A 14,807-nucleotide genomic window follows, 5' to 3' on the forward strand; every position below is an offset into this window, starting at 1 on the left:
TACCATGACTCGGGAGCCTCTGAACTGGAGTTGCAAACGCAACGTAAAAACGCGTGAAAAATAACTTACGCTCGCATTCCGACGTGCTGTCCTTCTCTTTCTTTTTCTTTTCTTTTTATTTTTTACATGGCGCCCGCTTAAACAAGCGAACGTTGGTATCTACAGTACATATAGCGTGTGGTTACTATTGTTTTTGAGCATTTGTCTTTTGGTTAAGAATGGTTCCCACTTACGCGTACTTGGGGGACTGTGTTGATTTATCGAAGCCGAAGATTGAGCGTGCCCGTGGAGCCGTGATATTCTTTTCCTTGGGAATGTTGTTACGATACTTGTGTAAGTGAGCTTTCCCTATAGTTGTTGTTATTCTAGTATATACTGATGGGTTTTTTGCAGCAGGAAAGGAACGTAGGAAAGCGTACGGCTAACTGTATAGAAGCTATTTCCCCGAACCCGACTTGATGCTGTTTGTTACATCGATTTGTGTGCCCATCGCAAGAAAGAGGTTCGACATAATCTTGACTGTTCTCAATTTCGGGAGGACGGCGGTTGTCGAATTCGGCCGTATACTAGTGCGGGGACACCTCAGCGTTTCCGATTTGCGACGTGAAAAATCGCCCTGGCCAGCCAGTGCAAAGCAACAGCTATACTATGGCGCCTTATACGAAAGGCGCAGGTGCGCAGTGGCTGCCATAGTTTTTGTCGGAGCTGCGACCTTTCCTTCCGTTGTTCGCGCTCGAAAATAGAGCTCGCTAAGCTCGTAGCCAGGCCAAGAAAGGGCGGTCTTGGCTAAAACGGAGAGCTGGGGCCGAAGCGTGGAATAGAGGATAGGAAAAAAAAAAGAAAGAAAAAGGCATGTAGCAAAGGGTTCTTATACCGATGCCCCGCGATGCCGTTTTGCTCTGCGTTGGGACCAAACTGGTGCAGGCGCATGAACCGTGAAGGCGGGCTTGCACACCGAGTGTAGAGCGCACACTTTGATAAATAGCGACGCGTTCGGGCGCGACGCAAGTTCAGCTATATTTTCCGTACAGTTCAGCCGCCCCCCCCCCCCCCCCCCCCCCCCACTTCTTATTTTCTTCTTTCAGTTCTTTTATACGATGGACGGGCTCTGCCGTGTAGGGAAGTTTGTTCTCGGAATCTCGAGCAAGTCCATTACAAACCAAGGGAGAACTGAAGGGAGGCAATTGCACAGAAACACGAGGGAATCTTGGCCAAGTGATTGTTGCGTGGAATTAAATACACCTTGAGGGCGCGCTGAATAAAGGAGTCTTCGTTGCACCCGCCAGCTGTGACTTGAAATTGAGTTTGTTTTAACTCGCCACAACCCAGTAAAAAAAAAGAAAGACATCTCATTTTAAACAAGCTTAACGAGTTTCAATTTTCGTACGGTTTGTGTCCTGTTGAAACTTTCTATTATACAGTGAGGTATGGTATCGTAATGCCTGCATTCAGCAGCGGTGTTTTCTTAAAGGAATAACGTAGCACTTGGTTAGTTATTTTAAAATTGTTTTGAGCGTTTAGAAGGCGGTAACGAATTCGTTAGTGTATTAATGTTGTCGTTATAGCTGTGGTTGAACGAGCAGAATGGAAACTTGGGGGCCCAATAGTTATTAGTAAAATCATAAGAAGCCATCAAACAATGACATGAAAGATTCTTATAGCTTCTTATGATATAACTATATTTATATATGTTCTTGTTTGGAGGAGGGGAAGGTTGAAGCGCGTAATATAGAGCCACAAGGAAGAGAATATGGGCACAGTTCGTGGTTCACAGTTCTTAAGTATAGCACCCGTCCCGCCCGTATTCTCTTTATCGTGATCCTGTGTGTTGCACTACAACGTTTTCGAAATATGCTTCACCAAATGGTGAAATAAGCTTCATTCTCGGCAGTGGTCCGCGTTCAAACAATTTCTGTAAATTTGAGTGTGTCAGTAGGCGCGTTCACCAATAGGAGATTCCCCCGATATTCAAGGGGTACTGAACATAACCACGTTACGGCCACACTGCGGCAGACTGCAACGTATAGCTCCCCGCACCACAGCCCGTAGCTACGTACATACCATTACAGTATCGCGACGCCTGGATTCCTCTGGCGATTCCATGCTCTTCAAGGTGTAACGCAGCATTTGCTCTCTTCCTCACATTCGGAAAGCGCGTGTCGCAAAAAAAGAAGAACTAAAGAAAACGAAAGCAAGGAAATGTAATCATAATCATAAAATGAAGAAGGTAAGGTCTCGGCAGAGCCATCAAACGACGCGACGTGCTTCAGCTCCCGCTCTCGAAATTTGTCTATGGTGTCGAGAGAATTTCACCTCGAGAAATGCTTTATACTGCGTTGTCTCGAAAGGAGAAAACGTAAGTGCACAACGACGCGTAGCACTTGAGCCTCCTGGAAGAAAGAAGGAGGTGCTGGACCTAAATGGCCCGAGAAGAACTCGTATGGCATCCTCCTTTCTATACCTATCTCCGTGCGCATCGCCCTGGGATGCGTCCTTTGCCTGCCATCCTTCATTTGACGTCGACTGGCGGCTGTATAGTGCATGGTGGAAAAGGAGGGAGAGTGGGTGATTTTTAGGGCTTCTGTGTCGCTGCACCGCGTCGCCCGATGCTTCAGTTCCCTTCTGCTTTTTTTTCTTTCTCTCTTTCTCTTTTTTTTCTGTTGCGTTCGGAAGGGCGCATCATCGTCCTCTACTGAGTGCGTGCGTGCGTGCCAAGGAGTCGTGTGCCTCGTGGAGTTTGCCTCGTGAGTTTTTTCCCCCTGGGATGAGTGCGCAGCCTCGTCCCCTTCTTAAGGGCGTGGTGGTGGTCAAGGAATTCGCTGTCGCTCGCGGAAGTTTTTGTGCCTTGCCCTTGGGAAGCTTTATGGGTCGTAAACCGGAAACTGCTCGCGAAAGTGCTTTCTCGCGGTGTCACACTTGCCTCTCGTCGTCCTGCTCTCCGGCGTCCTCTCGTGTTTCGCGGGGAAAAGAAGAAGGATGGTGTCGGTCAACGATACGGCGCGTTCTCTTCGAGAGAGCGAGAGAGAGAGAGAGAGAGAGAAAGAGAGAAATGCTTGCTGAAAGTCCGTGCAAGCATTTTTCCTTACGCATTTCGCATTTAGAAGCCTTCCTCGACACTGTTTGTGGACGACCATCGGACGTCGTCATTCGTTTATCATCCGGACGCGTGAGGTTTGCACTCTTGATGTCTCATAGCAAACGCTTTGTAGTATTTTTGTTGAGCCTCTTTTCGAGAAAGTGCAGTGCTTGATTGGATTTGTATAAATGTATAGTATATCGACGGAAGATAGGCGCACAGGAGGACACTCACGAACAGCCCAGAAAGACACAGGACACGCGCTAACACAGGATAGCGCCTGTCCTGTGTCTTTCTCGGCTGTTCGTGAGTGTCTTCCTGTGCGCTTATTTTCCGTCACTCTGCAATGCACCATCTAGCCCGTCTGCAGGTGTTGTTAAAGTATAGTGTATGGTAATGACTTTTTGCGCATGCTCTTCGTACTTCGTAGTTCAAATGAGCGTGCGTTGTTAGTCAAAATGAAATATTAAGATAGCATGCGTTGTTGGATTACCCTCCTAGAACACAAGCTAGATTACCATTGGTGAGACTGCAAAGTCTGTGTGTGAGACAAAGCAGCACAAGTGTAAGGCTGACTGCAACTCACTTTTGAAAATCTCGCACCAACTTCCCGTGTCGCCGTAGAGTATTGCAACGTCTTACGAATGCTAGTTAGGTGTTTAATTAAAAGTGCTGTACTGCACATCTACGTAATCGAGAGAGATACCAATATCACAAGAGCAGTGGAATTTTTTCCTTGCGCAAAACAGATGAAAGTACTGTAATGTCATACATGGGACCAACGCGCAACAGCTAAAACGTGGTATTCCGCGTTGTCGATGCTGAATTCTTAAAAGTGTAGTTTGGCCTTCATTGTCGCTGTAAATGCGGAGTCAATCCAGACTCCGCATTTGCGTGCCTCATAATCATATCGTGCAGCTGGCACGTAAAACCCCAGAATATCAATCAATCAATCAATCAATCAATCAATCAATCAATCAATCAATCAATCAATCAATCAATCAATCAATCAATCAATCAATCAATCAATCAATCAATGCGTAAATAAATAAATCTGTTATTTCCAACAGAAATTAGGAGTCCCTCAGGCTAAAAGCGGTTGCAAACTAATTGAGCGTTCTTGATGGCCCCCGTGCGCGGTTGGCGCAGCGCCCCTACTTCGCCCTCTGCCCATCTTCCAGCACGGCAGTCTACCAGTCTAACCTGATTTATTGTGTCCCTCTATTATCCCGTTATAGGAAGCTTTCGCAGAGAACTCGCTTGCCATAGCCGTGTTAGTGGGAAAATTGATATTTCTGGATGTGGGCATGGGCCACCAATCCAGGGTGGTAAGGGCAGATTAGTGGTTTTGACAACTCGAGAATTCTAATTAAGGGCGCATTAGATGTGAGGGATGTTAAGGTAAGAAACTGAGCATTCTATTGTTTCTGCTGGTCTTCCTTGTTAAATTACAAGCCCCTGATGTGATTCTTCACCGAGATTATGCAAGTGCGCTCTGATTCTGCGCTGTGAGCCGGCTTGGCGCGGACGCTGAAGGCCTTGACGTTTGTTCCAAATGCACCAATCGTCCATCAGTACATTTTTTTTTACAAAAAAAGAAAAAAAAAGGACGAACAGCTATCTCGTAGGCACTATAAGAACACAGTCGTAATTCAGGTTTTCATTCTTGATAAGAGCCTGTTTCTCTGAACCTTCGCCCGAGCGCTACATCGGAGCGGTCAGCGATGGGGCGCCTAGGCGGAGGCGGTGCGATAGCAGTAGTACTGTGAGCGTTGAAAGGAACAGTTGACGAAAAAGTCCGAGCAGGCAAAAGGAAAACGTTGGCGCTGCAAAAGCGAAGGGAAGGAAGCAGACAGACGGATGGCGGGTGGTACAGAGGGACGAAAAGGGACAGAGATAAGAGGGCGGGCTGGGGAGGGGACGGCGGCTCGGCGCGCGGCAACAGTGCGCTCGCGATGGCGATGAGGGATTGGGCGCCGGCGCGGTGCTTGCTCCCGTATATATGTGCGCGCCGTGGGATTCTGCGCCGTCGAGGAAGAAAAAGAAGTGGAGGAGGAGGGCATCGGCTGGTTCTCCGATCCATTTGTCACTGCTGATTCGGCCCCTTGCGCTGGCAAAGGTGGAGCGCTGCCAGCAATAACAATGGTGCCAGCGACGACAGAGACCAACGAAGTGTTTGTGTAGCAGACGCGGTTGAGTAGAAAGAACAAGAAAACGAGAGAGAGAGAGAGAGAGAGAGAGAGCGAGCACAGGAGTGAGCGCGTACTCGTGCCGCCGCTGCTTCTCAACTGCACAGCACAAGGATCGAGCCGAGCGAGGCATCAGCTCTGCGAACGGAAAACGACGCATTACTTCGGCGTTCTTGAAGCCCGCAGATGCGCGCTCTGGCAGGAAGTATCGTGCGATGCTCTTTTTCGGGGAGGCTCACTGAACGGAGAGAAACAGCGCAGGTTCCTTGCCAGGGTTGCCAGGGCCGAACATTGGGATCACTACGAGGCTGTACTGCTCTCTGCTACATCGATTAATTTCTGCCCCACGGGAGCGTTTGATGAAACGACGTACATTGTGGCTGACGTCCACTGCTGCCGCGCGTTTCGAGTGACGAATATGCCTCGTCGGTTATTTGTCGTTGGTCTTCCGAAACTTTTCGTCTCGGCTGGTTCGTGGCCAAACTATTGGTGCACCTGCAAATGACAGGTGACACCGGGTGGGAGAACACGTTAGAGGATTGAAATATTTCTGCCGATATGTGGTATACAGTCATGTAGGAGCCGCACTCGCTTTTTTTTTTGCGACCTTCACAAAGTGCAGCCCTTACACGACGGCGCGCCATCTTGGTCCAATTTTTCCGTTCGCGCGTAATACACGCAGTCCCTTTGTACCGAAAGAGCGAAAGCTATTGCTTTCACAGTGCATTTATTTGCTCGCGCAAGTGCATCGCCGACCTGGTGCCCGTTTGTAGTCATCGTCACTGTCGATGTCGCCTCTGCTCAGGCTTGGCTGGGCAACGCACTCTTGGATACAGTCGTCCTCCGTGTCATCCATGACGTTAGATGTGCCTTCGACTTTAAATATTTTCGCAAAAATGCCCGTAGACACCGCATGCCACGCGCCCAGAGTCAAAGAGCCGACAATCTGCAGCGACGATCTTTCTTTTCTTTTTTTACAATACCTTTTCGAATTTTGGGCCGCCAAGTTTCGTGTGTATGGCTCTTACACGAGCGCTGCCTTTACTCGAGTGTATGCAGTACTAATGGCACCATCGACTGCTTGTTTCAGAGTGCTCTAGTCGTGTTAGAGAGTCGTGAGAAAACACCATACAAATAGTATTAACGAAAGTAAGCGGACTGTAATAACGATGATCACACTTTCTTGTAACCATTACAACCTGCTTGTGCTCGAAGTAAACGTTAGTTGCCGTCTGACTTGACCTTTGTAGCGCTGCTGCCAGAAGGCTCTGAAACCACTAGCCTAAGGTGCCACAATCATTTTATGACGAATTTTGGTGGTTATATTGTTTGCGATAGAAACAAGTGGCTGTGACGCTGAAATTGCTCCAATATAGAGAGCACCAGCTCAGGTTGCCCTCTCAGTCTTTCCTACAAATAAAATGTATCTCCAGCCTCATAGGAGAACTTTCGAAAACACTTTCGATCAGCGTAGAAGATGCGCCTAATTTATGTTTAAAAAGGCGTTTTTGGACTTTTTCTTTCGTTTCTTTTTCAGTCATGTTCTTTACGAGATTACGAAAAATGCTATTTTGCTTGGACGTGACGTCAGCATGCCGAAGATTAGATTTGATAGATAGATAGACAGACAGACAGACAGACAGACAGACAGACAGACAGACAGACAGACAGACAGACAGACACAGACAGACAGACACAGACAGACAGACAGACAGACAGACAGACAGACAGACAGACAGACAGACAGACAGACAGACAGACAGATAGACAGATAGACAGATAGATAGATAGATAGATAGATAGATAGATAGATAGATAGATAGATAGATAGATAGATAGATAGATAGATAGATAGATAGATAGATAGATAGATAGATAGATAGATAGATAGATAGATAGATAGATAGATAGATAGATAGATAGATAGATAGATAGATAGATAGATAGATAGATAGACAGATAGACAGATAGATAGATAGATAGATAGATAGATAGATAGATAGATAGATAGATAGATAGATACGCAGGAAACACAAATGATTATCAGCACCTTCCCGTTGCTTTCTGTATATTTTTTTCTGAACTGACCGGAGGCACGCAGCTCAAGCAGCTTCCGCAGGAGGCGTGTTAAGGTGGTATATATAACATATATGGAGGCGCTCCATCGAGAGGTGTCGACTTTCGCACGTTACGGACGCGCCGCTGTCAGTGAATCGCCCCTACATCCTCTTCCTCCGTCTCGGCTGCCCGTCGCTCGGGGCCGATCTCGACGCAACGTCCGCCCGGACGAGCCTGTCACGCGCTGCACCGTGCGCCCGTGGGAGAGACACCCATGGGGGCCTCGCGGCATGGCCTGCTTGAGTGTCGCGCACTTCCGTATCAATAAATGCGGGGAGGAGGGGGATGCGCTCATCCAGAGCGTATGGTCCGCGGGCCGACCGCGTGTCTGTGTCAAGCGACCGCAGCGGACGGGCTACTGGGGAGAGCTGAAGGGGGCCAAGCCGGTGAGGCGCTGGAAGGAACGGAGGCTGCCTCAAACAGCGCGCAATCAAGCTGAGTAATGCAGGCAGGCCATCATCCTCCCTTGGCGGCAGGCGCGACGCCGCGAGATGATGGAAGATTCCAAGCAGCGCCACAGCTCGGCCGCGTCTTGCTCAGTCACCGATAGAGGAAGGAGGCGCGGGAACGGCGCGACGTTTCTCTCCAAGTTCGCCTGACGGGTCCGCCTGTCTGAGCGTAGTATGCCTGTCTGTCGAAACGACTATAGCGTTCACCGCACTGCATCCCCTCCGTCCTCCCATCCCTCCCTTTCTGCCACCACCTCTGCCTTCCCTCCACCCACCCGACAGTGCACCGAACGCTTGCGGTTCTTTCGTACAGCCAGGGCCTCATCGAAAAAAAAATTTTAATAAAAAGAAGAAAAGAAAGGGAAAGACACATTCGGGTATTTTTTTGGCTTCTGGGGGGTTTTGCTCGGAACGACGGCTCGGCGGGCGTCCGTGATTCGGTCGTTAATTAAAGTGCGATGTCCGGTTTTTATGCGCCTCTGGTCGCGCTTCGCGCGTCGTAGTTGCTGCGCGCGCTACTGGGCTCGTGGCATGCTGGGCGCCATTCGTTGAACGCCCCCTGCTTTGACGGCAGCCGGCGGTGGTCGTCGAAGCGACGGAGACCGCATAGAGGCGCTCGCGCGGAAATTATAATTAATATTATTATTATTGCGTGCAAAAGCGCCGGACGTCGGGCTATCATAGATGACGAAAACAGTGCTGGCACCAGGGCGTGCCAACGCGCTAATGCGCGCCAGAATGCGCGCACATCTTTCCAAAATTTCATCCGTCGTGTCAATGAGGAGCGCGCGTAATGATAAATCGTTACACTCGGACTTCATCAGCGCTGACGAAGTTGCTGGAATGGTTGCGCTGTTTCGTTGACCGTAAAAATCATTTTCGGTGGACACAGGAAACAACTTTTCGATTTGTAAGAGCAGTCGTTGCCGGCGAGGTGGGTCTTGTTTACTAGAAAGCTCGTTCCCCGATCGCAGTGCACGCAGTTGTATTGTACTAGTTTTCGTGTCATTTGTGTTTGATGCCGTTGTTGTCGGTTGTACGTGTCTTAGCAAATGTAAGGTACTGGCGTGCGTACGTGTGCCCTCGATACCTTACCTTTGTCTCCTCCTGCAGAATATTGGCTTCAAATACGAATAGAAGGAGCAAGTGACTTTCAGCGCAGCGATCGAAATAGACATTGAGGAAAACTCACGTGTGTGTCGCTTGTATTTCGAGAGCGTACGTTTTGTTTATTTTTTCATTTATCCTCTCTACTAGTTAATTTACGTTTATGATGCCCACTAAAGCTGATTCTCTCTCCCCTTGCCTTTATTTTCGTGTCTGGTGTAGTTGGTGCTGGTACCAGACTACTGCGACCCTGCCGACTTGAAGGAGCAGTTCCGCAAGGAGATGGGCGCGCGGCGTCGAGCGGCCGCTCTCGCCACCGCGGCGGCCGGAGTCGTCGGCACCCTGGACGACGACTTCTACTCGACGCCCTACGAGACGCAGAGCCGCCCATCCGCGGCCGCCAAAGGTGCGTGTGCGTCTTCGCAAAAGCGCTTATCTGCAAGGTGTGCACGTTTCTTGTGGAGAAAACGTTCTCCTTTGTTTTGTTTTTAAGCGCTAGTTTCTCGTCGGCGATCCCATTCTTGAATAAATGGGTAGTTGCTTGGTCTGTGACCGCAATCGCTAAGAGACGGCATGTGGTACGCATGCCGTATCCTCCGTGCCCGTTATCGTTGCCGTTGAAAGTCGTTGTCCTCTTCCGTGGACGACGACTTTCATCCTTTACAAAATTTAACGTGAAACAGTAGGCTGACTTATTCTGATTGAACATGCACGTGACACTACATCTCAAGGGTGTAAACAATTTTTTTTTCTTGCCACTGGTTTTCGAGAAGGCTGATACTTCATGTGAGACGTACCGCTGCGTTGCTACTGACCGAAAAATAAATGAATGCGTCGTACATTTCAAATTTCATTAGATGACGCGGCAAACCAGGATGAAAAGTGAACACGAGAAACCGTCATGTGATGTTAAACCTGTCTACATGCATGACGTGAGCATGTGTCCGTGCCATCTGATCAAGGAAGTAGTTTTCCAGTTTCGTGACAGACCGGTTGACAACGAGAACTATCCTTAAAAGGTATTTCATCACAAGGATTTTGTTAAGTCTGTGGAGTTTAGAGCTGTCTCTACTATATCTATAGATGCGCTGGTTACTGGCTCTGTTCTATACGAAATTTCACTTATGAACAGCATACAGTACGTAAATATCTTCAGTGCAGAAATTTGGAGGACGCTTAAGTTTCGCCTTTAAGAGTGGAACGCCGACAGCATTCAAAGATCCCTGACTGCTTTTCACGCTTCCCGGCAAGTGCAGTTTATGTACCCGTAATGTTTACCGGGAAACGCTGGCGGCGAACGCTACGCACGAAGGCGAGCTTTCCGGTAAAAACGCAGCCTCTTGCGTGGGCCGATCTCGTGTTACTGTTTCGCACGTTTAATATTTCAATCTGAGAAGATGTAACATAAAAGGTATGTGCTGTCGGTGTTTTTTTTTTTTTTTGCATGACGTTTGTGTGTGGGCTGTCATTCTCAAAATTCCGAGGAGTAATTTTGTAAAGAATGAAAGACCAGGTACGAGCAACTTGGATGATAAAAGAGTGGTTGGGTATGCATGCTCTGAAATGTTTTTTGTCAAAGGGACGGTCGATGCTGGACGCTGGACGCGTGACGCGGGCGCCGGACGCCTGAGTATCGTCAGCCGCAATTTCTGCGTTCACCATCATTAATTAAGATACCAAATAAGCACATTTTTTCTCTAGTTCTAAAGTGTATCCTACAGAAAAGGTTAGGGTTTACACGTCGTGATTAGACACGCACCGTGTGTCACAAGTATACATCGCCCACTCTGTATATGGTCAAAGTTGACTTCGTTCCGCGTTGCGGCTCTCCTATTTGCATCTCCAGCCGCCTGAGCTCTTAAAACAAGGATGAGAGTTTCCGCGGCCTCCCGACATTTGGAGCTCTGATGATGCAATAGGAGCACCATTATAAGTTCGGTGACGGCTTTTGCCACATGCCGAGTGGAGCGCGTGTTCTTGACTAAAGGCTTTACGTGTACATGTGCTTGAGCTCAGGAAAGTCCAGAAGTGAACTTCTTTAGGTCTTCAGCTCTTTAGGTCATACACCAAGCGACGGTAGTCTCGTGGATTGCTGAAGCACACTCGTAGTTGTCACAGGAAACTCCATTTTGGGAACGGTCCAAAGGAAATTGCAGGAGGCGCAATTTACGCAAAAGTGTTATGACGTCCATACAGAGTGCAAGCACTGCTGCTATTTTGCAGGCGCTCGCTTAAAATTACGTTAAAGATCATATAACGACAGTCGCACCGAACTGCGCAGTACTGGGAGTTTCAAAGCAGTATTTATCTTTAGTGGTTCGAAGTGTTGTATACCGACACATTTTACGTCTCTAACTAAATAATTTAGCCATATACGTCCGAAACAATAATAGAACGGACACGGCGCTTGTCTTTGGTGAGCAAGATAGCCATAGTTTGTTTTGACCGCATTCAAATCGTGAATCGGCCAGTCGTGAACGATTGACCATGGGAACGGTATAGAATCGAACGAAAGGAATTGTTTCGTTATACCAGCTATATCGTTGGTTTTCTGAACATTCCAGGTCTCCTTGTACAGCAAGTCTCGTTGACTTGACTTTTGTGTGCTTGTATTAGAATACAATACAGATCTATTTCCAGAAATACAAGAGTTCTGGCGGATACCAAAGGCTAAAAGCTGTTGTAAAGACAGTTTCACTGGGCCGATGGTCCGTTACAACGCACACATGGTGGTTGCATCAAAAATCGTAACATTGTTAGACACTCAGAATAAATTAATTACTTACATAAATGCACAATAACACGGCCGAATATGATATAGAGACCAAGAGAAAAAAAAAGGAACATGCCACGTATCACTATTTCTTGTATTGGTAGAAATGAATTTTGGCGTCAAAGATACAGTAGACTCTAGAAAATACTTGAAAGCAGTATTTGAGAAATAAAACGAATTTAGAAGGCGAAGAGTGTACAAATATTCTATTTAGATAATTTGATGCTTCAAGAAAGCTGACCGCTTTGTCTCCAGAAAGCCCATGTTGTCAATGTGCCGAATCATCTTCTTTTGCAAAGAAAGGATTTTAATAATATTCGTATTTCTTGTAGCCACCCACACTAAGCGACAGTAATTTAAATGGCAAGAAAGTAAGACATAATAAATGTTATGTTTTGCTTTGGGTGGAAGAAGACACCGACATCGAGCCACAATACCTGTGATAGTAGAGAGTTTTGCAGATATTTTCAATATGTTTATCCCAAGTAATGGTGCGAAGAAAAAGCGACATCTGATATTTTATATTCATCAACAATTTGCAGTTCTTTACTGGCATACACTAAAGTTTGATTACTGGTGAGAACTTTATTTTTGCGCGAAATAACATTACTTTAGTTTTTGTACAGTTTATGTTTAGGCAATTAGCGATTAGCCCTTCAGATAGCTTAGTGAGTAGATAATTAACTAGAAACTAGAAAAAGATTATCTTTTCTAAGCCTTTGGAAAATACTGGAATGATTGAGATGGGTCTGTAATTTGACACGTCGTTTCTGCTGTCTCCTTCCAACAGTACAGTTACTTTACTCTTATTAAATTTTTTTTCTGGGAACACCCCAGGCTGTAAAGCTAGATTAGAGATGTGCGTTAAAGCTGGAGTGATGTATTCTAAAACATACTTGATAGGTTTTGTTTGGATATCATCAATGTCAAGAGATTTACTAATATTAAGGTTCATAAAAGTGCTAAATACCTCAGATTCACTAGTGGGATTTAAAAGTAAGCTGTTCGAAACGGAAAGAAACTGTGAGTACGCAGCAGCTGCAGCGATAACAAACCGAAGAACACGAAAGCGTGCACGGTGAATTCATTGTTCTCGAATGCGCCTCCAATAGCTGTCTTGAGAAGAAAGTGAAAGAAAAAGGAAAACAGGAGTGACGTGCAACGTGCTTGAAGTACCGGTCCGATAATTAAGATAAATTTGCGTAGCTTGAAGCCCGAGAGACTTCTATCTGAAGTTTTGCAGTGCGTAATTTTTTCTCGCTTTCCATGCATGGAGGACCACTTTTTATGCCTTAATATATATTTCTGAATTTTTTTAAGCAGATATGGTTTAGAAAAATAAAACAAAATGGCTTTGCCAAGGTACAGCCAAAATTGCAACAAAAGGAAAACTAACATTTTGAAACAGTCGGCTGACGGGTTCCTGGGAAGCAAGAAAAAGAAAAGAGCTTTCCTTTATCTCGAATTCGTTTGAAACTTCATCGCCTTGCGAAGCAAGGCAGCCTTCTGAGGCCCTCTGGCTTCTCTTTCCTCACTCAGATTAGAGATTTTCCCGCTGTTTTGTCTCCTATGAAGTTCTTCGGTAAACGCCAACCCTGAAATTAAAGTTTTGACGTAGAGTGATGAATGAGGTCTCCAGATGCGCATGAGTATGAAAAAGGGGTCTTGCGTCGTATGCATGAAAAATGCTCTGCTTAGCGTCACCAGCTATGATGCGGGGTCCCGTTTTAAGTTGAAGCCACTATTCTAAAGCTTCGCCATATTGAGTAACGCTTGAATTTAGCATACGTGGTCGAATCTAGCCTGATCTTGTCTTATTTGTTGTTGTTTGCTCCAAAACACTGTTGTTGCTTGTGTTTTCTTTAGTACAGCCGTTGCGACGGGCATTGCTTAGCTCCACGAGAGCCTTAGCAGGATCCGTGTCCGGCACATTCGCCAACCCACGAGGCATTGAAGAAGCCACTGTGCTTATTGAAATCGAACGGCGCATGCGAGTGATCCGCCTGTGATTGCGTGACCCTTCACGTGATCATCAAACATTCCCTTTCTCCCCTAACTTATCTTCTCTACTGCGACATATGGTAACTAGTGGAACGTTATTTGATTGACATCGCTGTCCATCCGTCTTTAATTCACTTTTTTGCTCTCCCAGCATTGTAAAGTTTTCTGCATTCTAGCCGTAAATGATGGGATAGAGCGGACGCGCATGCTTTAGGCTACACATAAACAAATAGCACGCAGGATTGCATGTCTACGCGACAATCTAAAGCCGAACTTTCGTCGTCTGCATGCTTCCAAGGAGTCGAGTATGTGTGCTTTGTGTGTGGGCACTACTACCATTCGTTGTTTTTTCCGCTTGCATTTCCAAATTGTTGTCAGGTTTCAACTACGAAGTCAAAAAGCGTTTGTCTATAGCGACATCCTCCGTTCTCACGCTTCTTCTTTGGGAAATGAGCATAAGTTGTTTGCCCCTGGTGAACTAGTGATTGCGATATTCAAACGGACTTTTTTATACATAACGACGCTCCATTTAAACTACTTGCGCCCGCGCCCCACGTATACGAGCAGCTAGTGTGGTGGAAAGAAGCCGTCCAAATCAATCTGCTTTTGAAAGTGCGCTTTTCCTGTAAGAGGGTCTGTATGCAGAGAAGCCAGATTCGCAGTGCGCTGCCCGTAGGACAGCTTGCCGGTTACTTCTCAGGTGCTTGCAGTTTAAGGTTCCTCATTCGACATTAATCTCAAGCACTTTATGTGTCGCTACTGCCACTGAAGAAGTTGTTAACGTTTGGCTGGCCAATAGGACATGTCCGTTGAGAGTACGTCATAGTTAGCACCATTATACGCCTCCGTGTTAAGTGTTCTCCGCGGACGCTATTTTATACGACCATTCCGTTGAAGGTCTTGCTAAAGCATGCCTAGTTTCCGATTCATCAAGTCGAAATGTTCATGTGGCACAGCGGTCTCCGCTCCCATTTCTTCTACACGACAGCTGTGACGCTTGAAATGCGCGCTTCGGCCCCTCTGAAGCGCTCTTGAGCTTGGCGTGTCCCATCCAGTGCTTAGCTGGGACCATTAGTTGGATGGAGAGACCTGCC

General features: G+C 46.8%; 1 protein-coding gene across 1 annotated transcript in view; it reads left to right on the plus strand.

Moving 5' to 3' along the window:
* LOC129387818 (uncharacterized) overlaps window positions 1–13,721 on the plus strand; it is a 92,087-nt gene extending 78,366 nt beyond the window's left edge. Inside the window, exons 3-4 of the mRNA XM_055077394.1 lie at window positions 9,162–9,345; window positions 13,579–13,721. Coding sequence (XP_054933369.1) covers window positions 9,162–9,345; window positions 13,579–13,721 — 327 coding nt within the window. The remainder of the gene's footprint in view (window positions 1–9,161; window positions 9,346–13,578) is intronic.
* The last annotated feature ends 1,086 nt before the right edge of the window (window positions 13,722–14,807 follow it).

This window comes from Dermacentor andersoni, chromosome 2 (genome assembly GCF_023375885.2).
Source record: "Dermacentor andersoni chromosome 2, qqDerAnde1_hic_scaffold, whole genome shotgun sequence".
Lineage (NCBI taxonomy): Eukaryota > Metazoa > Arthropoda > Arachnida > Ixodida > Ixodidae > Dermacentor > Dermacentor andersoni.